Source organism: Malus domestica, chromosome 15 (assembly GCF_042453785.1).
Source record: "Malus domestica chromosome 15, GDT2T_hap1".
Taxonomy (NCBI): domain Eukaryota; kingdom Viridiplantae; phylum Streptophyta; class Magnoliopsida; order Rosales; family Rosaceae; genus Malus; species Malus domestica.
In genome coordinates this window covers 32,369,152-32,397,022 of record NC_091675.1, presented here as the reverse complement: position 1 = coordinate 32,397,022, position 27,871 = coordinate 32,369,152, and the positions used below count along the sequence as shown (strand labels likewise).

Sequence of the window (27,871 nt, the reverse complement as noted above, 5' to 3'; positions counted from 1 at the left end):
AAGTTTGCCACTCCAATGAAGGTAGGTATAAATATGACTTTATAGCTATTTCTTCATTAGAGTTTCTTTTAGGGAAAGGATGAGAACACAATGCTCTCCCTTTCTTTCTAAGAGGCCGGCCCCCTTGGAGGAGATTAGCTAGCAATCTCTCATCCTCCAAGGTCACTCTTCTCTTCTTCAAGTCTCTTCTTGGTGTGGAAAATTAGAGGTTCTCTATTTTGAGAACTTAGAGAATCTTTTCTACCATCCTCCTCCAAGAAATCGATGGATCTAAGAAGTAAGGAATGAAGGCCTCTCCTTGGGTGATTAGCCTTTGCTTATGCAAAGAGAAATCAACAAAGGTATAATATTTCTCAACTCACTTTGTTCTTGAGTTGAGTCATGGTTCACCGAACTACTAGGCTTTGAATTTCATGGGTAATGTTTTGTTTTGAGTGCATACAAGCATGATTCCGCCTTTAATTGTTAATTGCATGCCATAGATGTTGCTCAAATGAACATGTTTTTCACAAAATTTCCTTTAGTTTGTGTGGCTTGTGCCATGTACTCTGGATGTACTAGTTTGTTGTTTGTGTGGCATGTGTCATGTACTCTGGATGTACTAGTTTGTTGTTTGTGTGGCTTGTGCTATGTACTCTGGATGTACTAGTTTGTTATTTATGTGGCATGTGCCATGTACTCTGGATGTACTAGTTTGTTGTTAATTACCAAGTATTTGCACTATCATTAATGAATGCCTGGCTATGTTTGAGCAAATCCTTTGTTTAGTTATAAGCCATAACTTAGATGTACAAGTTCTATCCAGTACTGTTTGTTTATTTGTATAGTCTTGTTGACATATACTTATACTTGATTTCCTGTTGGAAGCATTCATGTTGAAGCTTTGAACTCGAGTGTTTCATTGCTAGGAATGTAAAAGGATTAGGACCGAGTTGTCTAAATCACCTCTTTATTGAATTCATGCCACATAATCTTCGTTACATAGGATGCCGAACGGCTGAAGCTTAACACTTGTACAATGTGAGTTTACTTGTAATAGTACTTCAAGTGATCAGCGTTTTATGAATAGCCAAGGGTCTTGCCATTAGAGCTTCTAAGCTTGTATGAGCCAGGGCGACTGATGCCAACAACTTCAAACAGTCTATCCCAGTTTGGACTAAGTGTTCCTTCACTCGGGACTCTGTCGCAGAGTAATCTTTTCTTCAATACCCAGTCCCCTACTTTGAAAGAACGAGGTTTGACCCTTGAGTCATAGTAGTTGGAAATGCGCTGCTTGTAGGCGACATTCCTCAAGTGAGCCTGGTTTCTATGTTCCTCGACTAGATCTAAGTTGAGGGTAAGTTGTTTCTCATTTTCACTTTGCACGTAGTTCTGGACTCAGAACGTTGCTTGCTCAAGCTTAACTGGGACAACTGCCTCTGTACCAAAGGCAAGTGAGAATGGGGTTTCTCTTGTTGATGTCCGATGTGAAGTGCGGTATGACCAAAGAACTTGGGGTACAAATTATGGCCAACAACCTTTAGCCTTGTCCAAGTTGGTTTTCAAAGTTCGCTTAATTATTTTGTTGATAGCTTCAACTTGTCCATTAGACTGGGGATGAGCTGAGGAGGCAAAACATTAGTTGATGTTGAACTTAGAGAACATCCTGAACTTATTGTTGTCAAACTGTCGCCCGTTGTTAGTGACTACCACATTGGGAATGCCGAATCTGCAAAGGATGTTCTTCCATACGAAGTCTTTTATTTTTGCCTCAATAATGGTTGCCAAGGGTTCTACTTCGGCCCACTTTATGAAGTAGTCAACTGCAATGATTGCATAGCGGACCTTGCCATTCCCTGCAAGCGTTGGGTCGATCAAATAAGTCCCCATTGGGCGAAAGACCAAGGGCTGATCATAAGAGTGAGCGGCTAGGGAGGGGAGTGAGGAATAGTTGCATAGCGTTGACACTTATCACATGAGCGTGATATTCGGATGGCATCTTGGTGGAGTGTTGGCCAATAATATCCTTGGCGAAAAGCTTTGTGTGCTAGGGATCAAGATCCAGCATGATCTCCGCATACTCCTTCATGTATTTCCCGAAGGACAGTTTCCGCCTTTGTGGGCATAAGGCATCTTAGGTATGGTAGGTTAAAACCCCATTTGTAGAGTTGGTTATTAATGATCAAGTAATGGGTAGCCTTGTATCGAATCTGCTTAGCTTGGACTTTATCATTTGGAAGGGTGCCATGAGCAAGGAATCTATAAATCGGGGTAATCCAATTGTCCCCCTGTTGTAAGTTGCACATTTTTGCAGCCATGGTGCTTGGTGCTGCCAACAATTTGACCTGAATTTTTCTCCCAATCTTGTCTTCCATCGTAGAGGCAAGGCGAGCCAAAGCATCTGCATGGCTGTTTGCAGCTCGAGGAATTTGGGTGATCTGGTAGTGGAAATGCTGGAGCAACAATTGTGTTTGTGCCAGATATGCTGCCATAGAGCTATCCTTAGCGTCAAAGTTGTTGGTGACCTGGTTAACCACCAATTGGGAGTCACTGAAGATATAAATTCGTTTAACCCCAAGGTGTTTGGCCAAATGTAAGCCTGCTAGAAGGGCTTCATATTCAGCCTCATTGTTTGACGCCTTGAATTTGAAACGAAGAGCATACTCCATCGCCACTTGGTTAAGGGTCGTAAAGACTAGTCCTGCTCCACAACCCTGTTGGTTGGACGAGCCATCAACATATAGACTCCATGCTGAGGCTGTTGGTTCTATTTTCTGAGCTTCCGAGGGTAACGAAACCACTTCTTTAGGCGTAGAAACAATGTCAACAGGATATGTGAAGTCGGCGATGAAGTCTGCTACTGCTTGGCCCTTCTCTGCTGGCTTTGGTTGGTATGAGATGTCAAACTCACCCAATGCTATCGCCCATTTGATCATTCGCCCGGAAGTGTCAGGACTTTGGAGTATCTATCCAAGAGGATGATTGGTAAGCACGATGATGGAGTGTGCTTGGAAGTAAGGGCGAAGTTTTCGAGCAGACATGACCAATGCTAAAGCCAATTTCTCAATGTTGGAGTATCGTGTCTCTGCATCTTGTAAGGCCTTGCTAGCGTAGTAGACAGGCAGTTCAACATTACCATCCTTTCGAATGAGAACAGAACTTACTGCTGAAGCCGATATCGACAGATAGATAATGAGAGTGTCACCAACCTCAAGTTTGGATAACAGAGGGGCTTTACTCATGTAGTCTTTGAGGTTCTTGAATGTCTCAGCACATTCATTAGTCCATGTAATGTACTTCTTATTTCCTTTAAGTGCTTTAAAGAAAAGAGCACATCTGTCGTGGCCTTAGAGATGAACCTAATTAAGGCTGCCACCTTGCCAGTAAGGCTCTAGATGTCTTTTGAAGTTACCGATTCCTTCATGTCGAGGATTGCTTTGATCTTCTCAGGATTAGCCTCAATGCCTCGTTGGCTTATCATGAAGCCTAAGAATTTACCAGAGCCTACGCCGAAGGCACATTTGTTGGGGTTCAACCTTATTTGATACCTCTTCAGAGTTTCAGATAGGTTGGTGATGTGTTGGTCAGCATGTTTGCTCTTGACTAGCATATCATCAACGTAAACTTCCATGCTCTTCCTAATCTATTCGGCGAACATTGAATTGACCAGTCTCTGATAAGTTGCTCCTGCATTCTTTAGGCCGAAGGGCATGACTTTATAGCAATATAGTCCCTTATCAGTAGTGAAGGTTGTGTGTTCTTAGTCCGGAGGGTTCATGAGGATTTGGTTGTCATGAGTAAGCATCCATGAAGCTTAAAAGTTCATACCCTGCCGTAGAATCTATAAGTTTGTCTATGAGAGGAAGAGGAAAGCTATCCTTCGGGCATCCTTTGTTTAGGTTAGTGTAATCGACACACATTCTCCACAAGACCTTTTGGAGCAAGAGACTTTCCTTGGTCGGATTCTTCTTAACAAGGATAACATTTGCTACCCACATTAGATAATTGACTTCGCGGACGAAGCTTATGCCTTTGATTTTTTCAACTTCTGCCTTCATTGCCTCATACCGTTCAACGTCATAAGATTTTCGCTTCTGTCTCACTGGCTTGGTCTTGTGGTCAATACTTAAGCGATGACAGATGATATCGGGAGAGATGCCTGGCATGTCCTCGTATGACTAGGCGAATACCTCAATGTTCTCTTGCACAAAAGAGATCAATGCCAACTGAATGGGTGGTGACAAGGTGGTGCCAATCTTCACCATGCGATCCGGATAATCTTTTGAGATAGAAACCTTCTTCAACTCTTCAGCGAGTTGTGTTTGCTGGGTGAAAGAGTCATCTCGAAGATCATCGGGTTGATTATTGCCACCGTGAAGATCCAAGTTGGCTTTGTCCGGGCTGGTCTTTATGACTTGTTCATGTATAGAAAAGGTTTCCTTGGGCACATGCAGGTGCTGTTACTTGACCGAAGTGTTGTAACATGATTGTGCACTAAGTTGATCTCCTCTGATGTAACCATTGCCATAGGGGGTTGGAAATTTCATCAACAACATATGTGTGGATACCATGGCCTTGAGATCATTGATGTCTGTGCATTCTAATATGACATTGTATGTCGTTGGGCAATCAACCACCAGGAAGTTAGTGGTAATGGTAGCTGTGTAAGGGCCTGTACAATGGTGTAAGGTAAGTGTATGCTCCTCAAAGGTTGCACGATATCACTGGAGAAGCTTATCAGAGGGGAAATCGAGCGATCGAGCAACTGTTCAGCTACATTAAGTGCCCTGAAAGCTTCAGCAAACATGATATTGATCGAAGCCCCCATGTCTACCAGGATTCATCGTACTTTAAAGTTGGCTATGTGAGCTTTCACAATCAATGGGTTGTTGTGAGGGAATATGATACCTCTTTCTTCTTCAAGGTAGAAACATATTGGATCCCAGTTAGGCTTTTGATACTTACCTCCCCTGATGTCTTCCACGTGAAACACTTAGTGGCCAGACCTTAAAGCTCATTCACTATTTTTCATGGCCTTATTGGAAGATTTAGATATGGGTGTGCCACCACTTATGGAATATATCACATTCACCTGGCGTTGGTTACGGTTACCCCTTGGAGGGTAAATGAGGAATTGATCAATTTTTCCTTCACGTGCCAAAGCTTCAATATGATCACGAAGGGTGATACACTTCTCGCCGTCATGGCCGTTATGCTCGTGGTAGCAGTAAAACGTGCTCGTGTTCTTCGTGGGCTTGTAATCCGGGTGCCTTGGCTTTGGCTTCGGTATCAGGTGTGCTATGTTGGGGTAAATGGCCACGCATGTGGCGTTCAAAGGTGTGTATGCCTCATACATCGGGGTAAGGGCTGTCCTGACACATGCTTGACCCACTGTGTTGATTGCCTGGGATCGGGGATTATCATGGCGATATCCTTAGTTATCGCGGTAGTTTCCCTTACTCCTTTTACTAAAATGAGACTAGTGAGGATGGAAATCTTTCCTTTTGCCTTGAGATTGATATGTCTGTTGACTTGGCAAAGTATTAAGTAAGGCGGAGTGAGGCACCACTGCCGTTTGGAAGGTCGAGGTTTTCTCATTTGATTGGATCTGGCTTCCACTCCCTATTTGCTGATAAGGGGTAGATGTGGGGGGTTTCCCTTGATATGTCATTGCCTCAGCGGAGGCATGGTTGTAAGCATGTGCCATCACCTAAGAGTAAGTCTTCCAAGTGTTGGCATTAATCATGTACTTAAAGAAACAATCATGTAAGCCTGCCGTGAAGGCCTTGAGGGCGATCTTGTCATCTGCCTCAATGCAGCGAGAATACTTATGGCTGAAACGACCGACATACTCTCGTAGTGACTCGTCCGGCTTTTGGCGAATAGTGTACAAGTCATCTGCAGAATGCAAGCGATCGATCTAGAAGATATGTTGAGAGACAAACAGTTTCCTCAGTTCAAATGAGTCTACGTGGAAGACGGCAATACCAGTTTAGAGCTCCGCCAGAGAGGGTGGAGGGGAAGAGAAGACATCGTTCTTCGTCGGTGTGCATCCGATATGCCATGGTGGACTCAAAGAGGTTAAAGTGTTCAATTGGGTCATCCCTTCCAGTATAGAGTTGTAAACCAAGCTTTTGTTTTGTCTTCGCTTGAAGGGGAGTGTCGAGGATCCTCCTTGTGAGAGGGCCAGGCCTGGGTTGGTTCCAGTCAGGTATCTCGACCTGACGTTCAGCCTTCAACTTGTTTACTTTCTCAAGGAGTTATAGGACAAGGGGTCTTGAATAGAGTTATATACCACTTGGATTTTCTTTCGTAAATCTTCATCGCCTCTTGGAAGTAGGAAAGTTTGAGCAAGGGCATGTGATTTTTCCTTAGACTCGCCGTACTGACTTTTAGGGCGAGTTTGTCGGAATACCTCAGAGTTCCCTGTACCTTCATGTTCCTCTGGGACCTATCGTTCCTTCCCTAGATTGGCAGTTGGCCTGGGTCGTGGGAGGGGACCGAGTCTTTCAGAAACCTTTGGGTCATTGATCTTTGAGCATATGTGGAGGGGATTCTTTCGACGTTGCTTTAGGAAGTCTCGGCAGTCAAGATAAAAAGCTTTCGATCCTTCCAACCCTTCTGCAAGGAGGTGTCTTCCTCCATTTCTCCTGTTTCGGGTCGAAGCAGCTGGGTTGAGAGAAGTCTCATGTTGATCAATGTTTTGATGATTAGCTCGCTCCTCATCAGGGATACCCATGTCGAATGAAGGTGACCCTCCGTGTTGGGGGGTACCCAGATAATGGTTGATATCCACAGGGGTAACAAGCTCACGTGTTTGAGTACGCCTAGTTTCGTGGAGCGTTTCAAAGAGTTTCTCATACTGCTCCTGGAGGACCTCATTCTTCATTGCTATCTTGTTGTTCTGAGCTTTTAGCTCATTAACTTTAGCTTGAAGAGCAACTCTCTTTCCTTCCTTCTTTCGTTGCTTCGCACTAGGTGCAAGAGGGGTGTCATTCTGTGTGCTATGGCTTCCTTCGGGATGCCTGGTCAAAAGAAAGTGTAAGAATGGTGGAAACTAGCTTGACAAAGCTGAAGAGAGTGGGAATAAGTGTCGTTCCCACAGACAGCACCAAATGTTGATGCACAAAATCAGTGAGAACTTTGGTACAACAGAAAATGTTAAGTTTGTGACCTTCGCTAGATTGCTCCGGTCACTAGTGTGGATAAGTATGTAAATAGTTAGAGACAGGGAAGCAAACACAAGATGTACGTGCTTCACCCAAATTGGCTACGTCCACGAAGTAGAGGAGTTCTCATTAATTGTGAAGGGTTTACACAAGTACATAGGTTCAAGCTCTTCTTTAGTGAGTACAAGTGAATGATTTAGTACAAATGACATTAGGAAATATTGTGAGAGAACGATCTCTATTTATAGAAGAAAGTTTCTAGTTTCATTATGACATTAACACGTGTTGTGTTGTGATTGGCTTCTGATGTTAACATGTGTCGCGCTATGATTGGCTTCTGATGTCTACACATGCCGCGCTGTGATTGGCCTCCTGATTGGAGGGAAACCCTTCTGGGTCTTTGACGGTATAACATTAACCGGTGCTCAGTAGTTTCGGGATTGGTCAAGTATGGTACAAACAAAGACGATAATACCAATTAAGAGCCATAAAGAGTTGAAGGGAAAATGAGACATCGTTCTTCATCATTGTGTCTTCGGTATGCCATGGTGGATTCAAAGACGTGGATATGCTCAATTGGATCTTCCCTCCCAATATACAATTATAAGTCAAGCTTCTGTTTTGTTTTTATTTGTAAAAGGGTGCAAAAGATCCTCCTTGTTAAAGGGCCTGGCCTTGGCTGATTCCAGTCAAGTATCTTGGCATGACGCTCAACCTTCAGCTTATTCACTTCCTCGATGAGGTGCACGATAAGGGGCTCCTAAGTAGATTCAAACACCATAGAAACCTTTTTTTCGTAAGTTTTCATTATTTCTTGAAAGTAGGGAAGCTTAGCCAAGGGTATGTTGCCTTTCCTTAGATTCAGCGTACTGCATGTCAAGATGTGCCTATTGAAAGTCCCCCGAGTCTCCTACTCCTTCTTGTCCCTCAAAGGCTTGTCGCTCATTTCCTGGATTAGGGGCTGGCCTACGTTTCCTTCAATAACCTTTGGGTCTTTGATCCATAAGCTTATGTGGATGGGGTTTTCTCAACGATGCCTTAAGAAGTCTCGATAGTTGCGATAAACAGCCTTCGATCTTTCCTTTCCTTTTACAAGGAGGTGTCTTCCTCCATTTCTCCTGTTTCGGGTCGAAGTAGCTAGGTTGAGAGAAGTCTCGCGTTGACCAACATATTGATGGGTAGTTCCCTCCTCATTAAGAGTATCCATGTTGAAGATTGGTGACCCTCCATGTTGGAGGGGCACCCAAGTGATGGTTAACATCCACATGGGTAATGGGCTCGTGAGATTGAGTCTGCCTACCCTCGTGAAGCATCTCAAAGAGTTTCTCAATATGTTCTTGGATAATCTCATTCTTCATTGCTATCTTGTTGTTCTGAGCCTCAATCTCCTCGACCTTAGCTTGAAAAGCAAACTTCTTTCTTTCATTCCTTCTCTGTTTCACACTAAGCACGAATAGGGTGTCATTCTGCGTGTTGCAGCTTCCTTCGGTTCTCATGCTGGAGAGGGATGCCTGATCAAATGAGAGTGTACGAATGATGGAAACTAGCTTGACAAAGTTGGAGAAAATAGAAATAAATGTCGTTCCCACAAACCGCACCAAATGTTGATGCATAAAATCAATGAAGACTTTGGAACAACATAAAGTGTAAAGTTTGTGACCTTCGCTTGGTAGCTCCGGTCACCTTGTGAGGATAATATGTAAGGAAATAGTGCGTCACCGGAGTAAATGAGTTCTCATTAATAATGAAGGGTTTACACAAATACATAAGTTTAAGCAAAATTATCATTAGTGAAATCTAATGACTGGTTTAAGTACAATAATGACATTACGGGTTAATTGTATGAGAATGATCTTCTTTTATAGTTGAAGAGAGTCTTCAGCTTTCGTCCACAATCGATGTGGGATTCTATGAGCTTTATTCTTACATTGACATGTGTCGTGCTGTAATTGGCCTCAGGAAACTCTTGTGCTTTGGTAAGGGTGCCTCAGCCTGAATCCCTCAGTGGGCCCTCGAAGATATGAAGTTAACCGGTGCTTGGTAGTTTCGGGATTGGTCAAGTATGGTACAAATAAGCATGATCAATCTTAGCGAAGTTGTTTGAACTTCATGCACTGCTCTGGAATAGGATGATGGTGGCACCACTACTCCGTTAACCCAGCTTCGCTCGGAGTTGTTAAGTCCATGACCAGACTTCTAAGGTACTTGTATTCTGATCCGCCTTACTCCAACCCTGAAAAATCATGGTCCCATAAGTAACTATACATCCTCAAAAGGACATCTTTTTCCAAAGCATAACTAGGGGCATTTATGGACTATGAATTTTACTAGCCCAAAGTAAGACTACAAGTGCCTCAAAAGTCTGATCTTGAACTCAACGTCTCCGAATTGAACTAACCCACCTAAAAGGACCAACGGTGCCATCATATACCCTCTTGGACTCCAGAATGATGGGCAAAGTCCACATGCCTTACTAAGAGCAACAGAAGCCTAATCCGACTGGAGATATAAAGATTATAATTCATCTATAAAAAAAAATTCATTCTGAACCCAATAATTTCTGAAAGATCGTATGAAAATCAGAATAATACAAAGACTCCGCAAATTTAAATTTCCAAATGTTCCGAATTTCTAAATTTGAAAATTCGATTTTTCCTTTAAATGGGAGTTAGAAACCTTGTTTATAATGTAATGCAACTCATCCGAAAATCGCCCCTAGTTGGTGTATTAGAAAAAATAAATGATAAAAAATTCAGTCTATGTTTAAATGTTAAGGAAAACTAATGAAAACTTGCTTGAAAACTTTGAGTTTTAACAATAAGGACAAAATAAAGGGTAAAATGAATAGTACCAGGATTGATTTTTTAATGTAAAAATATGGTTTTTCATTAAAGTGAACAGTACCGGAAGCTTTTCGTTAAAGTTACTTAAATGTTATTGTACTTAACGTTTATTACACATGGGATAGGTAATAAACATTTGAAAATAGTGTTGGAACGAGCAAATTTGGGCTAAGTCACTTAATGAGTCAACCATAATCAATTGATATCAAACTCGCCATGTACCTAACAGTTATTAATTTTTTTTTTAAATTATTATCATAATCGTTTTATGCACACACATAGGGTGGGTACTTGAAACACAAAAATCGAAACGGAAGCATAAACCAAATCGGACAACATTGAACAGTTTGGTTTTGCAGTTTTGAAGTGGTTTTAGTTTGAAACCGAACCGCAATGAAGGAAAACGGTTTGGTTTCGGTTTTGGCCTTTTGGAATCGAATCGAAACCGAACAGCACCGCAAAAATTAAAAATATTTAATTAAATAACTATATTAGGTATTGTGTTCTAATTGGTTGTTTGTTAGACTTCATACATTTAGTATGGACCCAACCATGCTAGAAATTCATCTCTCTTAGTTTTTGACTATTTGTTTTTTTAACAAACAATATTATCTACACTAGGGGGTGAGGGAGTTGGATAAACTTCACAATGGCTAGCAATAGTCAGTTTCTTTCTCTCTCTCAACCCTCATCTCAAGCCGAGTTGACATAAAGCACGCTCACACAGAATTATAATATTGGGTGAATATCAATTTACTACCCTCAAGTTTTGTGGTTTTCAACATTTGATACATGAAATTTTTTTCGTCCCAGAGTCATACCTAAAGTGTTAATTTTGGGACAGTCTCATACATCAGTTAGTCAAACTGTTAACTCTGTCGTTAACTGATGATGTAACGCTTATGTGAACAATGACTGGACACCACGTATCATTAAGGAGTCCACGTGGAAATTAAAATTTCAAAAAATAATTATTTAAAGAAAAGTAAAAGAAAAAAAAAGGCAAAACCCAGATCGTCTTTCCTAAAACCCTCCACCCAACCATCCCCTCCACCCCTCACCCACCCCTTCCCTGATACCCACCCCTACCACCAAGCTCCCCAAAAACCCAGCCCCTCCATCCCTTTAACAAGGACCGCACGGCGCGCAAGTACACATAGAAAACATGCATATTATTAAACCTCTTAAGCAACGAGTTCAGCAGCAATGCATAAGTTTCAAGATTCGATTTACAATTCTTGGAATTCAACATTTTCTTATATATATCAAAAGCTTGATTGAAAAGCAGCTTTCTTCCGCATCAAAATCGAATCATGGAATTGTAAAGGAGCACGCTAATTTCACAGGCCCGACGATTACCTCTTCAACTAGGGTTCGACAAGAGGGTAACGTCTGCCGTCGAGCAAGATTTTGATCATGATGAGATAGGTGGTGTGGTTGTGCTTGTAGTTCCGCTGCTGGGCGGTCCACTAAAAAATGTCGAGGGCGAGATCCGGGTCCGATTGGGCTTTCAAGGCCTCCTTCACTTCAAGCTGCCCGAACCCGGGTTTGAGCTTCTAGACCCACGTCTCAAATTGCTTTTCTAGTGGGGTTCGAATTCGAAGGGGGTTTGGAGGGGTAAGGTAAAGAGGACAGGAGGCGGTGGTGGGGATGTACGTGGCGATAAGGGAAAGGTGGGCATGAATGAGAGTGAACATTGACGGAGTGGATGTCGCGGTTGCAGGTGACGCAGAGGGTCGGGACTCCCTCTCTCTCTGTCTCCCCGAACCTTCTTCTTCTTTTTCAAGTTCTTAATCCCAGCTGGGGGGGACGGTCGATGGGGAAGATCTGGGTGTGCGTGGGTTTTTTTGGTTTTTTAGTTTAGTTTAGTTTTTTAATATTTTTAATATTTAGTTAATTATTCTTTTGAATTTTTAATTTCCACATGGACCCCTTAATGACACATGGCGTCTAGTCATTGTCCACATAGACACCACATCATCAGTTAATGGCAAAGTTAACAGTTTGACTAACGGATGTATAAGACTGTCCCAAAATTAACACTTTAGGTATGACTCTGAGATGAAAAAAACTTCATATATCAAATGTTGAAAACCACGAAACTTGTAGGTTGTAAACTAATATCTACCCTATAATATTTTATTCCTTGATATTGTACTAGCATGCTTAGATACTCAAAATGCTATCATTAAAATTACGGAAAGGGATCCTTTCGGATCCCTTCCTCCTAATCTACCAAGTTCGAGAATTCGGGTCTTTGAAATTTGATCAAACGGTTAAAGTTATTATAACTTTTAAAGTGGGCTCCTGTTTGTAGCCGTTGGATCAAATTTCAACGGCCTGAATCTCCGAACTTGATGGACTAGGAGGAAGGATCCCTTTCCTAAAATTATTGCTTTATAACTTACACCAGATCAACAGTTTAATGATTTAGTAGTAAGAAAGATAGTTTTTTTAATTTTTTTAATTTGCACGGTTTAAAATTTTACTTAACTATTTCTTATGCAGAGATTTCGTGTGCAAGTATAATTTGCTATACCATTTGATGTAGTTGAACTACAATTCAGATTAATTGTACAGTTGGTGGTTTTTGGTATTTGGACAGTAGGTAGTCAAATTGTTTGGAGTAGAACCACGAATAGTCGGTAATCTTGTATTAACGTTCCTGCGTCATTGGGCACTGCTTATGTTTGAGTGGATGGAATGAATTACTAGTTTTAACATTTCACAGAACTGCAATTCAATGTTTATGAAGCTATTCTTTCATTTTCTTTGCAAATAGTTTGAAACCGATCCAAAATCGTTTGAAATCCAACCAATCCGAACCAAACTAAATAGTTTAGTTTCATTTCGATTTCAGTTTCAAAATCACACTGCAAAAACTTTCGGTTCCAATTTCACTTGAAACGGAACCGAGCCGACCCTACACACATATACTACTTTACACAACACCAAATAAACGACATTTTACGAAAATCAATCAAAAGTAGATAAAACATTGTCATTGTGGTCTGGGAAATGTCGTCTAAGATGTGCTGTTGTCTCTCACCTCTTCAGCTTGCTCTCAGCCCGCGAAGGAGACGTCATTTCCCTCTCTTTGGTTTTCCACCAAGCCGTTGTCAAAGTTCAGGTGTAATCTCTCTCTCTTTCTCTCTCTCTCTCTCTCTCTCTCTCTCTCGCTCAATCATATTTCTGAAGCTAAATTCAGTGCATTTTTCTGATGGGTTTTTCTTCTTCAATATTTCAGACCAGCAAAAGAACCAAAGGTCCTTAGTTTTTGTCTCTCCCTCAGTCAAGTTCGAGCCGACCATCTAAGTAGTGATTTGGGTTTCTTCCTCTCTCACTTTCCAAGTACCCATTTGGGTATCATCGTGCCTCTTGCCTTATAGGGTATGCTTCTTCCTTTGTATTTTGCTGCTTTTGAGAAATTCAAATTATTGTTTCTAGATTTGTAAGACTTAGATCTGATCAGAGTGTGGGTTGAGTTTAAGATTCATGTTCTTATTTTGTCTTAATGTTTGCTGTCTCTTTGGTTGAGGAGGAGGTTTATATAATTCCCTTATTTCGCGGTAGTTTGATGTACATTTGTTTTAGCTAGTCTTTTGTTTTCGGTTCTAGAGTTCGTACTTGAAACTCCAGTTGGAACACAAACCTTCTGAAACAGAGCAAAAATTCAGAATACGCTGTGCTTACCATATTCAAAAGAGGAAAATACAAGGAAATTATTGGTTCATTTTCGAGTGTCAATGTACAAGTTTGAAAATTTTGGCTGTAAAGCTTCGATATCCAAGAAAAAATGGCACATTCTTGGAAGGAATTTGAAATCTCATTTAGAAGACAACAACCATTTACGATAAAATCAGGGTGACAAACAGGATGAATCTCATTCACGACATTTTTACCAAATTACAACTGTGAATACCTCGTTGAACTGTGTTGATGTATCTGAGAGTGTCAGCAGACCCTTTTCACTGAACTTTATGAATTAGGATTGAGGCAAGAGTATGTTTCAATTTGGAATAAAAAAAAATTAAAAGAAGATTTGAAAAAGGGCAAAGTCCCTTTCTCGCCTTCTTTTGAAGGCGTTTGATGGAGAAAGACCAGTGCAAAACTTTCTTTATTGGTGAGAATATCAAAACCTTGGGATTCCATTACATTTCCAATTTCCATTACATTTTATTTGAGAAAGCAAGCAAGGAACAAGGAGAAAAAAATTGTGAAATTGAGTTCAGGATACTTTGAAATTATTGGTCCGATGCACTTATTCATTGATGTACTTACTGAGAGCTCATGAATTACCTGCCCTTACTTGAAAAGGGAAATTGGTGGAGTCTTAGAAGGAATTAGTTTAAAATCTCATCATTTAATTTCATTTCGATTGTCAGTTGATTCTATTTTATTTCTTAATTTAAACTATGTATTGTATAAATTTATATAGAGGTCGCACTTGGTGCGATGGCAAGTGTCTTCGCCCATGAGCGGTAGGTCTCGGGTTCGAGACTTGGGAGCAGCCTCTCCATAAATGGGGGTAAGGCTAGCCGACATTCACCTCTCCCAGACCCTGCGTAAAGCGGGAGCCTTGTGCACTGGGTACGACCTTTTATTGTATAAATTTATATAATTTCAAGTTGTTGCACTTGTACCAGTTGTTCTTAATCCATAATTCCGTACATATATGCAACATATCAACCAGTGCTCATTTTTGCAGCTCGGAAGATTAAGAAATGGGTTCACCCAAACCAAAAGAGGTGTCTACTTCAAAGGAGACTGAGGACGCTGTTACTACCTCTAGTGGGTTAAAGAGGAAACGCGGGATAACGAATATGCGTCGCATAGCAAGTACTGGTAAGAAATTAATTGTACAGTATAACTCAAAGGGCAAACCATATGGGAAAGTAGCATCAGAGTTGGCTTCTTACATTGGGGTGGTGACACGTCGTACGGTCCCCATTAGTGTTGAAGGCTGGCCTAAGGTGGAGAAGGATCTGAAAAATAAAATTTGGGAAGCTATAGATGTATGTAGTCGACTTAAGTTGATATTCTTCTATCTTTCACAAATGCAACCTCGTTGATAACTAATGCATTTCAAAAATCTCTTTGATAACAAATCTGCTCGCTGTGTTACTTTGTAGATGGCATTTGTCTTAGCCCCTAAAAGCAGAAAAACGGTGTTGTCCGCTGCTTCCAATAGGTGGAGGCAATTCAAGTGTGACTTAACCACAAAATATATTATGCCATTTAAAGATGATGCTGAAGCCCTGAAAAACCCTCCAAAAGAATATGATTTTATTAAGCAAGAACATTGGGAACAATTTGTAAATGGTCGCTTAACCAAAGAGTTTCAGGTACGATGAGGGACTTATTTCGTAGTTTTTTTTTTTTGGTGCAGTGCGTGATAGTAATTGCTAGTGAAGGAAGTGGTCTGCACTAATTCTTATAGTTATACCTTTCTTCATTCTTTTTTCCGGTATCTGCACACCCCTCTTAATTCTGGCCCTTGATTCTCCTTTGCTTTGTATCCAATGGCTTGTAAAAAGAGGGGTGTGCCAGAGGTGAAAAAGGGTGTGCAGAAATCATTTCCCTAGTAACGTTGTGTACTTAAATGATATTACTTGCTCGTCATGTATAACCCACAGAAATAAACTCGATTCTGGTCATATACACAATCCTAAACTGAAATACAGCCCACCCTTGATATTTGTATCTACAGTATGTAATATGTATTTTGTGGTTTATCGTAATTGTGGAGAGTAAGACTTTGACATGGCTCCTTTTAAAGGATCAGACTGCAATTTGCAAGTGTTGAATCGCTCAAAAGCATTATATGGTTTAGCAATCCCTTAAAACAATTATTATATACAATTAAATTATCATTAGAAGGTCACCATTAATGAAGTTGTCTTTGTAAACTGCTTTCCGATTTAACATTCAATTGATTGCTTGAATACTTGCACTTCTAGCTTGCTCTTTTCTAGCAAGACTTTTTGTCAAGGTTAATCGGTGCGGTCTTTTAATAAAGATTTTCGGAAAAAAAAATTAGAAGTATTGGGAAGGTTTGCATGTCTGGTGTACAGTTAATTGCTTATTTGATGATATTCCCATTTATGTTATACACTTTGGAAGGTGAAATCTAATTCCCTAATTCTTAGTTTTAAAATCAAAATCTTTGTGGTACCTCTATCATCTGGTTGTGTCTACTGAGCTATAACCATATATGCATATTGTAGAAACTCCATAAGGAACAGAAAGAGAGAAGGGCAAAGTTGAAATATATTCATAGAATGTCACGAAAAGGATATGCGAATTTGGAGGCAGAATTAGTAAGTTCATAGAATCCCAGCATTTTCGCCGTTAATATTTCCATTTACCTAGGCTAGGAGTTAGGACTAACCAGACATTTGATTTGGTCAGAAAAAGACTATGCCTGAAGGTGAACTTGATGGGCATCTACTCTGGAAGAAAGCACGCGAGGATAGAAAAGGGAATATCTCCGATGTGACCATAGGAGAGCAGGCTACGAAGATTGTGAGTATGCTACATCCTGTAATATCATATGGTTATGATATGATTATAACTAAGAATGATTCATCATGCCTTTTGCATTTGTTTTGTCGCTGAACCTTTTGATGAAACAGAACAGAGAGCATTCTGAGCGGTCTGGACCTGCAGAACATTGTGAAGATTCTGAAGAATCCAGACATTCCAATCATTTTGAACATGCAGAACATTCTGAACGCCCTAAGCATTCTGAACATGCAGAACATTCTGAAGATGCAGAACCTTTTGAACAAGCAGAACAGTCTGAACATCAAGAACATCCGGAACATTCTGAACATCAAGAACATTTGTACAATTTTGACGCCAATCTCTCCTCTAAGAATAATGGTGTCCTGACAATGGCATTGGAAACTCCTGAACAGTCTGGTAGGGTTAGAGAGGTGGGAGGCTTTGTCAGGCCAAGAGACCGACAGGCTCAGTTGGAGAAGGAAGATCTGCTGGATGAGGTCAAGAAGATGATTGAGCAGCAGGGGGCTTACTTTAAAGCCAAGATTGCTGAGTTAGAGGCAAAGATCGATGGTGGGGCCGCTGCTATCACACTTCCAACTCTAACTCCCAATCCTTCTGGGAAGGCTGGCTGTTCTGGGAAGGAAAACAATGTCTTAGAAGATAATGAAATTGATTTTGTGGAATTGGCAGTTGTGGGTAAAAGAGATGCCATAAAGGTAAGAATTAAAACAATATTTTTGATGTTTGACTTGTATCTTGTTTTATCATGTGGAATGCACTTATTGGGGGTGTTAGAAGGGTTCTTAGCCATTCACTTACAGTGTGCTTTCCCTTATATTCTGTTAATTGGAATTTGGAAACCATGCACCTTGGTGTGAGCAATGGTACAGTAACTAAAGTGCGATGCGGCCAACCAGAGTCAGTGGTGTTCATTCGGGAGATGGCAGTCTGAAAGTTCCTATTGATGTAGTTCTTGATAAAGCAGAGCTGATTCCCGTCGCCAGTTACTGAAGAATAAGTAACAATTGGCCAAGTCGCAGGCTTGCATGTCATTTCGTCTAAGGGTCTTGTTAGGTTAATGTAGGAGGCGATAAATAACTCAAGTATATATGCCACTGTTCAACAATGGATTTCATTTTATTCTGTGCTTACCTTCAAAAGTTCTTTGTTTATCATTTTATTATGGCCTCATGCTGTCTTCTGATATCATCTATATCTTCATCTTTGCTGCCAAACACTGTAGAAACGTGGAAACACTGCAGAAAAACCTCAAGAGTTACCCAAACAAGACATGAGCCTGCCCAAGTCCCTCAAGTTGCTATATCGTTATGCAGAGCGTGCCATGCGGGATGGCGAAACTATCAGTGTTGATATAGAGAAAGCAGTATTTGGTGTTTCCAAAACTGTATCCATTTCCCGAGAAGTCATAATGCAGTTTATGGAAATGAAGGAAATCTCGGCCACATGCATGATTGTTTACATGAGGTAAATACAAAAATAATTATTAAATAGGTAAAATACAAAATGCTTATGATAATTTACCAATTAATCCAATTTTGAAGTTGTATTTCATATTTCTTTTTATACCGTTACGATCATTAGCTGGTTATTTATTCATATTTACTGTGCTATTGAGAGATTAAGCTTCTTCTTTTTTCTTATTTACTTCCAGTTTTTGTAGAGTATTTGTTCCACGTGAGAAATGGAAGATTTGCCGCCTATTGTGGTGCTGTCTTTATATATATATATATATATATTGTGTGTGTGTGTGTGTGCGCGCGCGCGCGTGCTTCGGCATGGGTTTCATTTTCTTGATTGGCATCTACTCAGATTAGAACGAGTAGACGGTCCTCTTATTTCTTCAACATATATGTCAGATTATAACCCTGTAAACGAAACATGGAATATGATATGTGCAGACCCACTAAAATTAACCCTTACGACTTTATGTTTTAGGCACTTATATAATAAGTTAAAGGAATCAAACATGGTCAATATGGTTGGTTTGACTGACCCTTCAAGCATTTCGGTTGGGGTAGGTGATTCCGACCACAAATCAAGAATGCTAGCAGCTGGGTTACAAAATGTGCCTTCCGATCAAGTTCTTTTGGTACCTTACAATTCCGGGTAAGTCAAGCCTTCTCCATTCGATGTTTGTCAACCTTCTGTGTTTGATGAACCAAGAAAACATTTGACTTTCGCTAAAATAATTCTGGTCCAATATGTAGCTATCATTGGATGTTGACTATCATTAGTGAAGGCAAAGACGTATGCTACTTCATGGACCCCCTTCAGCGCTATTTCATGGACTCTCTTCGACGGAGCATGCACGAGGAAGAATGGAAATATGTTGTAAACAAGTAATCAAGCTGTCCTACTTCACTTATGTAAATGAAATTATTGTATTAATCTTTCTAGATTGTAACTTTTTTTTTTTTGGTGCTGAAGTGGTATTAGCCAGTTCAAGGCTCAAATGGGTAGGGGAGTCCAAAAGCCACCCATATGGAAAGTACTAACGGTATGTTATTATTATTCATTTACCTAATAACAAATCAGAAGTGTTGAAGGAATCAATAGAAACTAATATACTTTTGAATTGTGTGTAGGGTCCTAAACAACCATCAAATATGGAGTGCGGGTATTATGTCATGAGATACATGAAAGAAATCATAGAAGATGAAAACCTTTCATTCGCAGCAAAGGTACAAATAACTGTTCTAAGGTTTTCTGTACCGGTGTGAATTGCATTGGCATAAGTTGTAACATGGTTGAGGTGCTTTTTTCCTTTTCAATTGCTACTCATTATGCTTTGTGGGTTGCCTTGTAACGGCATCTATAATCTACTGCAAATGAGTGAATCTCCTTTATCTACTGCACATGGAGTTCTAAAGTGGTTTGTCTTTTTCTATGTGGTCTACTCAGCGTGTTATCTGCTGCAAATGAGTGAATCTCCGTTAGGCCCATTAAATGAGGGTCGTTTAAATTTGTTTTCCAATTATTGCAGCTCTCAGTTATCATTGTCTAATCTTTTATGTTTGTGCATGCTGAACTATGAAATATTTGCAATTTTGCTAACAGAATGTATATAGTTGTGCCTTTTGTTGGATTTTTATCCGTTGATGAGATGAACCTGTATGCTCTCATTGTGCACAAACAATGCTTTGTTAAGCAAATTGTTGAGAGTACTACTGTTGTAGGGTGACCTTCTAAGTTCAGTTTTGCATTACATTTCTTTAGGGGGATATAGGAACATTGTCAAGCAACTGCTAAGGGTATTTACAAAACAAACATGTTTGTCGTATTGAAGCGGTAGCTGCGAATTGTTAGCATTTTGCAGGGGCAATCTTTACCTTATCTACACACAAGAAAGAAGAAGGAAGAATTGTATAAGCTAAATAGATTGTGGTGTGCAAATGTGTAATTTGCGGTATAATTGAACATGGTGCGATTATATATATATATATAAGCTATGTAAATATCCTTCAGTTAGAAAGCAAGTCCCCTCCCCCTAGCCATATTGTGCATCCTTCTTTTCCTTTAGCATGATAATTTTCCGAAGGATTATGTTTTAGACAGCTCGGTAATAAGGATTGCCTGATACGGAATCGACTGTAATGTTAGAGGTTGCTGTCACCAAATTCATTTAGAAGCACACACAGCTACTGCGTTCTTTAGTCGTGTTGGACATTAATGTTCTATGTTTTTGCACTCGTTAATGATAAATGTTTTCTTTATCTTGTTTCAGTGGGACGGGAAGGCGTTAGATGCCTACACACAAGCTGAACTCAATGAGGTACGGTGCGAGTGGGGTGATATTGTGAGTGATTATATGTAATGTAGGTGCTAGGTCATAACAACCAGCTGGAAGTGATGTATATGCAAGGATTTATGGCATAAATTTTGTATGGATTCCCTTTCAATGTCAAATTCAATTTAGATGCGACCGAATATGTCGCCTTTTCTGGGGGATTAGGGTTAGGGCCGGGAGTACTCCTAAACTTTGATGTATGTTGCAGTGAAAATCTGCTACTCTTGGATGTTTGATGACATTAATGATTCACCAAATGGAGATTATTAGTGCTAATTCTAACACAACTGTAGAAGAAACCAACTCTAAATCACTAAACTAACAACTAAAAAACACATTACACCCAAATCTAGCATAACCCACATCCGAGCCTGCATAGCACAAAACAGCCGAAATCTTAACTATCACCACAAATCAAAGCCACGCCACCATTGAACCCACCGCATCTAGCCATGAAAAACCTATAGAACAAATGGAGGATTTGCTTAAATTGGTGGTAGAAATATTTGTTTGGTATTGGAAGTAGAAGATTCGAAACATATATATAATTTTTGTTAGAATTGTAAACCGGCATGAGCTGAACTGGAACCGGCGTGAACCAACCCATACAGTTTTATAATAAATATAAGCATACTCGAATCATTGATATTTTTCGGTTTCGGTTTTGGTTTGAGGGTGGAATAAGGCCAAATCGGACTATGTCCACCCCTAGTCTTTTGATATCAATGAAGTTTGAGTGGTTCTTTACTGGTGAAGCCTTGATTGTCTGCAGATTGCCAATGGAAGAGCTGATTTTCAGCAAAGTCTCCTATATCTGATCCATGGTGGGAGGGACTCCAGCACTTGGAGCGTCATTCTTCTTGGGACGATTGAGACATCATGGGCTTGATTGCTTGCGTTAAGGGCTTGAGTGATTTCTTGCTTTTTGCCAATCGAGGTGTTGGCATCAGCGTTAACTGAACTTTTTTCGACATACATGATTGTGGTAGAGTAATTTTGTCGCATGAATATGAGTTTACTCCGAATGAAAGTACCAATTGTTGGAACCAAATTTGCGCACCCACCGTGTGTGGAGGAGATGTACAAACTCGACTACTTGTAAAAGAGTAAACGATCATAAGACAACCTGGGCACCAGTGGGATACCATTGAAAGGTCATTCAACAGTTCAGTTAGTAAGAATATATGAGACTCAAGCAGCGGGTAAGAGAATAGAGTATTTGATCATTGCGTTACCAAAAATGAACTCTAGACAAGTGGGTTCATTATACAAGTCGGAAGTGAGATCTTTTAAGATATGAAATCAGTATTAAACTCAAAGAACCCTTAAAGGATATCTATAGATAGGTGTTGCATCCTTTTAAGAGTATGTTTACTAGTCACACATCCTAACCTCTAGATTGTAGGAATCTTTAAGAATATAGGAAACTTTTTTTATCCCAATCGGATCAGGTTTTCTTGTTTTATGGAACACGAATGGTCAATCTCACCGAAGTCGGCAGACTTCGCTTACCTTTTCGAAACACAAGATGATGGTGGCATCCTTGGTCCATTTGTACAGCTCAATCTGGTTGGAATTGTGGAGTCCATAACTTGATTCTTAAGCTATTCGTATTATGATCTGTTTTACTTCAGCCTTGGAAAATAATAGGTCCCACAAGACACAAGAGTGATAAAAGAGGAAAGAATAAAGAGAGAGGAGAGAGAAAGTAGGATAACTAGTGCATGAATGATCAACCAGTGTACATGGACTGGGATTATGTAATCCGTGCAAGTTGTCTTGTTAGGATTTGATTTTTTTGTCTAATCGTTAAATAAAGTTATTTGAACGCTTTTGATTAAAATAAGATTGTTTGGGATAAAACTTGAACTTTGGGTTAAGAAGAGGTTAGCCCAAAAGAAAGCCCAAAAGGAGGTTCAGAAGAAGGAAAAGTCCAAGGCCCAGCCGAAGTCCAGAAGCAAGAAGGGGCTTGTTTCCTGACCAGGTGCAGCTCATTTAAACTACCTGTTCACCTACCTAGGGGTCAAGTGGTGTAGACCAGCCAGCTAATCAGCCCAAAAGTACTTTACAATGGCAGTACAAGTAAAAAGTTGATAAGTCATTGCCCTTCAGATGCATTCGGGCAAAATCAACATTGCAGACAGCCAAGCCAAATCGTCTATAAAAGAAGGAAGAAAAATAAGAGACAAAGACACTCAATCAAACAAACAAATACAAGCACAAACTCTGCTCAAACCAGATTTGCCTTCACGAAGCTGTAGTTAACCCCCAAGCCTTCATCCTTTTTAGGATCAGCCCTCACAAAAGCCATCTTTTGTCTAGTTTATTAGCTATGCTACTTACTTGTAGTATCGATCTCATTTGTAGTCTTTATGTACAACTCATTTTTAGTCATTTAAATTACAAGCAATCTGCAATATTAGTCACTTTCCTCTGTCATTTACATTTCCGAGCAACCTTGTCATTTACATATTGTTCTATCTCTCCATATAAGTAAAGTCCTTATTTTTAAGGCAAAGAAAGAACCTTGATTTGAGCAACTCCCCCTCAAATGGCACAATCTCTTGATTTGAAGTCAAAAGGCGCAACCTCAATCATTCAAATCCCGTCTACTGGCGGCATCTAGTAATGGCACGCCCGCACCCACCAATCTCGTATGTGAAGTAAATCCCCGGCTTACCCGCAAAGCCCATGGCGGATTTAGGGAGCAAACATATTTTCGCACGCCCGGTGGGATAACACATACGTCAAATCTTATTTGCTAAAGCAATATGTCAGAGCTACCTGAAGATTTGCAAACTACCTTGTTGCAGATGTTGCAAAGATTGGAAAACGCCTATGCAGACTTCAAAAGGAAAACAGGCCTTATGAAACCAAATATTCCCATATCTTTACCTCTAGTTAGGAGGGAAGATGATGGGGAAGAAGAAAAAGAAAAACTGGAGGCCAGCCAGCCAGATGAAGAGACGATCTTGACAAACAATCCACCTAACCCATATCTGATGCAAGTCGAAACAATGCTAAACAAGCATGCAGACCCCTTTTCAGAAGCCCCAGTTAATATGATTAATTTAGCATGGTCTGAGAAGGGGAAAGGGAAGGTTACAAATGAGACAGAAGAAGGAAGGCCAGTTGACAGATCCACAAAAGGGGTGATCAAATTGCCCGAACATCCAAAAGCAGCCACAATCAAAGGAATGGTTATATGCAGTAGATGCCAATGCGAGTGTGAGCTCGAAGTACCGCCAGCATGAGTCCTCATTGATCATGAACTAATCAGGAGGTAAGAGGAAGGAGAAAGACAAGAGGCCTATGAAAAAGCTAGATGGACAGTAGGAAGAGAGACTTCCCAAAGTGTCTTTCAACGGTTAGGAGGGGATTCCCAACCTAAAGCTTTATCAGAAGTGTTTCGAAATCACGAAGCTTCTGAGGAGGCAGAAGACAAGGAGGCTAAAGGTATAAAAGAGAGGGAGATAAGGCATCTTCAATATGGCCGTGCAGGGAGAAAAGATAAAAGAAATGATAGGATATCAAATCCTGTCAAAAAGAAGAACCCTGCCTGTCTCGGACGACAATGGTACGTGGTCGGGAAAAATGGCCAACCCACCAAACAAATGGGAGCCTCTATGATCAGAAGGGTCCAGAGGCAGCATAAAGCCTATATGAATTCTTTAAAGATTCCCGTGACATCTGAAGCCTCAAAGAATCAAAAGTTTGAAAAAACACCCTCTAGGGGAAGTAGTCAGTTTAACTGGAGGAGTAAAAAGGAGGTGCAGAGGGCTAATAGCAAAACAGAGGGTGAGGGAAACCATGTACCACAAAGCCTACACCCTGGGAAGTACAGGATATTGAGAAGAGCTCAAGAAGATATGATAATGATGCCCACTCCTGGATTGAGGACAGAGCCTATTTGTTTTGGAACTGTTTCGCCCGAGAGGAAGCTCCCTGGTGTATCATTGAATCCTTTCGGTGAAGTTCCCAAGCAGATACCAGATTCGGGCATAAATCAATAGGAGGGAGCACCAGAACCTTTACTTCCAGAAGATGCGATGGCCTGGTTAGACGAATTTATGGAACAGATCGAGAGCAAGAAATAAGACTTTCCAGAGCCTAGTACCTTTCATATCAACATGACGTATGTGTTATCCGCCATGTTTGGTGCTGAGCCTGATCAGCCCACTACTATGGAAGGTGACTATTTGACAACAGAACCAATGATGGCCCATGTCAGCGTTGAAGTAGCCGAAGAGGAAGAATTGGGAAAAACTGAATCATCAAAGACATTCCAGAATGGTCCGTTAAGAATTTATACTGATAAAATGGTGTTCAGCCGCCCAAACATGTTGCTAGCCAACCATCTTAAGCTAATATATGTTGCAGCTCATTTGGAGGGAGTTCCCTTCAAAAGAGTTTTGATTGATGAATGAGCAACTATTAACATATTGCCCGCCAAGCAAATGAAGAAGATAGGAAGAGGTGTAGAAGATCTCATTCCCACAGATCTCACGGTCTCGAGCTTCTCCGGCGCTATCACCAAAACTCATAGGATATTACCTTTAGAAGTGGATTTGGGATCTAAGCAAATCATGCTAGCATTCTTTGTGGTGGATTATGCTTCCACCTATGAAGCATTACTCGAAAGGGATTGGATCCACCAAAGTCTTGCCATACCCTCCACTCTACATCAACAAGTTAATGTTTACCACGAAGCAGGAACAGGGGGACCAGGCTTTTGGAAGATGGTGGAGGTCGAGTCACGGCCATTTCTTCCTACACCCAATGTAGCGGAAGAAAATTTCTACGATCCCAATGTAGGAATTCTGCAATGTTCAGGAGCAGATAAGAACGGCCGCCCTACCAAGGTGACGGCCCAAAAGCTCTTAGAACAAGGAATGTTTTTCACTAGAGAAGAATGGGATAGACCCTGTATCGTCCCAACACCTCAATACCATTAATGACAGAAAAAAAAAAGAATGATCAAGTAACAGCAATCAGGTCCCTGATCAAAAGATTGTTGGTGTATGGGAGAGAAAGAAAACAAGAAAGGGAGCTTTTAGGAAAAGAAGAGCATGAGCGGCGGCCAAGAACTTCAACCGGCCAGGATGAAAACAAGGAAGAACTTTACGAAGAAGAATTGGAGGTGGCCATACGAATGGCCGAGTGCATATATGATTTGGATGGACCAGACGACTTGCCCGAGAGCCCGGAGTTAGTTAAATTTTTGTGTACAGAACCTGACAAGCCACCACCAGAAATGCAAGATCCTTTGGAAGTTATTGATCTAAGGACAGAAGAAGATCCAAGACCTATACAAATCAGTGGCTTATTAGAAACTAATGATCAGGCAAAGATTGTCTATCTTCTGCAAGAATTTAAAGATTGTTTTGCTTGGCATTATACCGAGATGCCAGGTTTAGATTCAACCTTGGTGGAACACAAAATGCCCATCAAGGAGGGATATAAACTTGTCAAGCAAGCACCACAAAGGATGTAAAAAAAGATAGAAGAAAAGGTCAAAGAAGAAATTGAAAGACTAGTGAAAGCTGGATTTATTAGACCTGCTAAATATGTAGAGTGGTTAGCCAATATTGTACCCGTTTTAAAAGTCATAACAAAAGCAGTACGATGTTGTGTTGATTACAGAAACATTAATGGCGCCATACCAAAAGATGAATATCCCATGCCCATGGCTGACCTGTCCATAGATGCGGTAGCAAAACATAAAGTCTTATCTTTTATGGATGGAAATGCCGGATATAATCAGATAAAGATGGCCCAGGAAGATATACATAAAACAACTTTTAGGTGTCCCGATCATGTGGGGGCATATGAATATCTAGTCATGCCGTTCGGACTCAAGAATGCTGGTGTAACCTACCAAAGGGCGATGAATGCTATTTTTCATGATTTGATTGGCCATAACATGGAGGTGTACATCGATGACATCGTGGTGAAATCCAAAACAGAAGAGCAACATCTGATAGACCTCAGGCAAGCATTGACAAGGATGAGAATCCATAAACTCAAGATGAATCCAAAGAAGTGCGTGTTTGGAGTAAAAGCGGGCAACTTCTTGGGATTCCTGGTTCATCAAAGAGGTGTAGAAGTGGACAAGAACAAGTTTCGGGCAATAATGGAGTCACTTCCGCCTACCAACAAAATGCAACTTCAGAGACTGCTAGGTAAAATTAATTTCTTAAGGAGGTTCATTGCCAATTTAGCAGGCAAAATTCAGCCATTGACTCCTCTATTGAGACTGAAGGATATAGAAAGTTTTGAATGGGGACCACCACACCAAAAGGCTTTTGACATCATCAAAGCCATGGAAGAAAATATCGATAATATCGGCGATATATCGCCGATATTATCGAATTTTCCCGTAGCCGATATTTTAACTGGTATCCAAGGGGTTTTCGTCCAAATTTCGCGATATTATCGATATTATCGTGAAATATCGGAACTGTGCAAGTCGGAGACGCACGCCGGAGCTTCTACAGCTCCGACCGACTGTAAAACAACCCCCTAGACTTCGATCTAGGTATGAACATGAAATAGAAGAGACGAGGAACGTTTTTATAACGTCCGTTTGGAGTGAAACGGCCGGAGGTGTTCGGAAAGTTCTTCGACACCCACGGCCTCGCCGGAGATGGGTGTGCCTATTCCCCGGTCGATTTCATCCCAAAATCCTTGCAAAAAGACGAGATAGAACTTCAATTTCATATCTAAGCTTCGATCTAGAACATAAAATGAAAAACCCAAAGCTTACCTAACCAGAGAAATTGAAGGAACTCGCCGGAGCAGGTGCGATGGTGTGCGTGTGGGTCTCGGTGCAGAGAGAAAGGAGAAGGAGGAGCAGAAGGCTGTCTCGGTGCATGTGGGTCTCGGTGCAGAGAGAAAGGGGAGGGAGGAGCAGAAGACCGTGGTGTGTGTGTAGGGGAAAGGAGAAGAGAGATCGAGAGATCTCTGTGTGTGTGTGTAGGAGAAGGAGACGGAGAGACCGAGGGAGAGAAGGAGACGGAAAGACCGAGGGAGGGAAAGAAGGATCCAGAAAGGCTCTGGCCCTCTGGGTATGCGTGTGTGCATGAAGGAGACGGAGAGACCGAGGGAGGGAGAGAAGGATCCAGAAAGGCTCTGGCCCTCTGGGTATGCGTGTGTGCGTGTGCGTGTGTGCTTGTTGCGTGTGCGTGTTGCATCGTGTTGCAGATAAGAAAAGAGGTGAAAATAATTTTGCACCCAGAGGTGAAAAATGTGAAAATAATGTGCCTGTGATGTGAAAATAATGTGCCTGTGAGCTGTGACTGTGAGATGTTAGGTTTGTGTGAGTGTGTGCCAATGTTTGTCAGCTCGCAATGTTTGTCAGCTCGCTATATAATCAACTTGATAATGTTAAATCCATCATGCAATGCATTTCCTTCCAATTTTTTGTGATAAACTAATAGATAATTGACTAAATAAACATCCTGCAAAGTTTCAATAAAAATTTCCAAGTTTTTCTTACAATTTCCATGGTTTCCATGTAATTTTTATCGATATCGATATTATCCCGATATTTTCATCGATATTTT

At 40.8% G+C, this 27,871-nt stretch overlaps 1 protein-coding gene and 1 pseudogene across 2 annotated transcripts; one reads left to right on the top strand and one right to left on the bottom strand.

The window, feature by feature from the left end:
* Positions 1-11,048: 11,048 nt before the first annotated feature.
* Positions 11,049-11,688, bottom strand: LOC139191864 (pentatricopeptide repeat-containing protein At3g25210, mitochondrial-like; annotated as a pseudogene).
* Positions 11,689-12,962: 1,274 nt separating this feature from the next.
* LOC139192265 (uncharacterized) lies at positions 12,963-20,446 on the top strand. Of its 2 annotated transcripts, XM_070814082.1 has the most exons (13): positions 12,963-13,121; positions 13,239-13,381; positions 14,700-15,006; positions 15,124-15,336; positions 16,219-16,311; positions 16,403-16,516; positions 16,627-17,214; positions 17,742-17,983; positions 18,455-18,625; positions 18,727-18,858; positions 18,947-19,016; positions 19,105-19,200; positions 20,244-20,446. In XM_070814082.1, exons 3-13 carry the CDS (start codon positions 14,716-14,718, stop codon positions 20,331-20,333), a joined length of 2,100 nt encoding a protein of 699 aa, XP_070670183.1. In that variant the 5' UTR covers positions 12,963-13,121; positions 13,239-13,381; positions 14,700-14,715; the 3' UTR covers positions 20,334-20,446. The 2 variants fall into 2 exon arrangements, with proteins under 2 accessions (XP_070670183.1, XP_070670184.1); XM_070814083.1 differs by lacking the exon at positions 15,124-15,336 and having other exon boundaries at positions 12,982-13,121; positions 14,700-14,836.
* Positions 20,447-27,871: the final 7,425 nt, after the last annotated feature.

Excerpts from the sequence above, each read along its gene's own strand:
- LOC139192265 (XM_070814082.1), top strand. The coding sequence starts at position 14,716 with ATGGGTTCACCCAAACCAAAAGAGGTGTCTACTTCAAAGGAGACTGAG. Across the intron at positions 17,984-18,454 it reads TGCATGATTGTTTACATGAG|GCACTTATATAATAAGTTAA; the intron begins GTAAATACAAAA and ends TTTATGTTTTAG. Across the intron at positions 18,859-18,946 it reads TGGAAATATGTTGTAAACAA|TGGTATTAGCCAGTTCAAGG; the intron begins GTAATCAAGCTG and ends TTGGTGCTGAAG.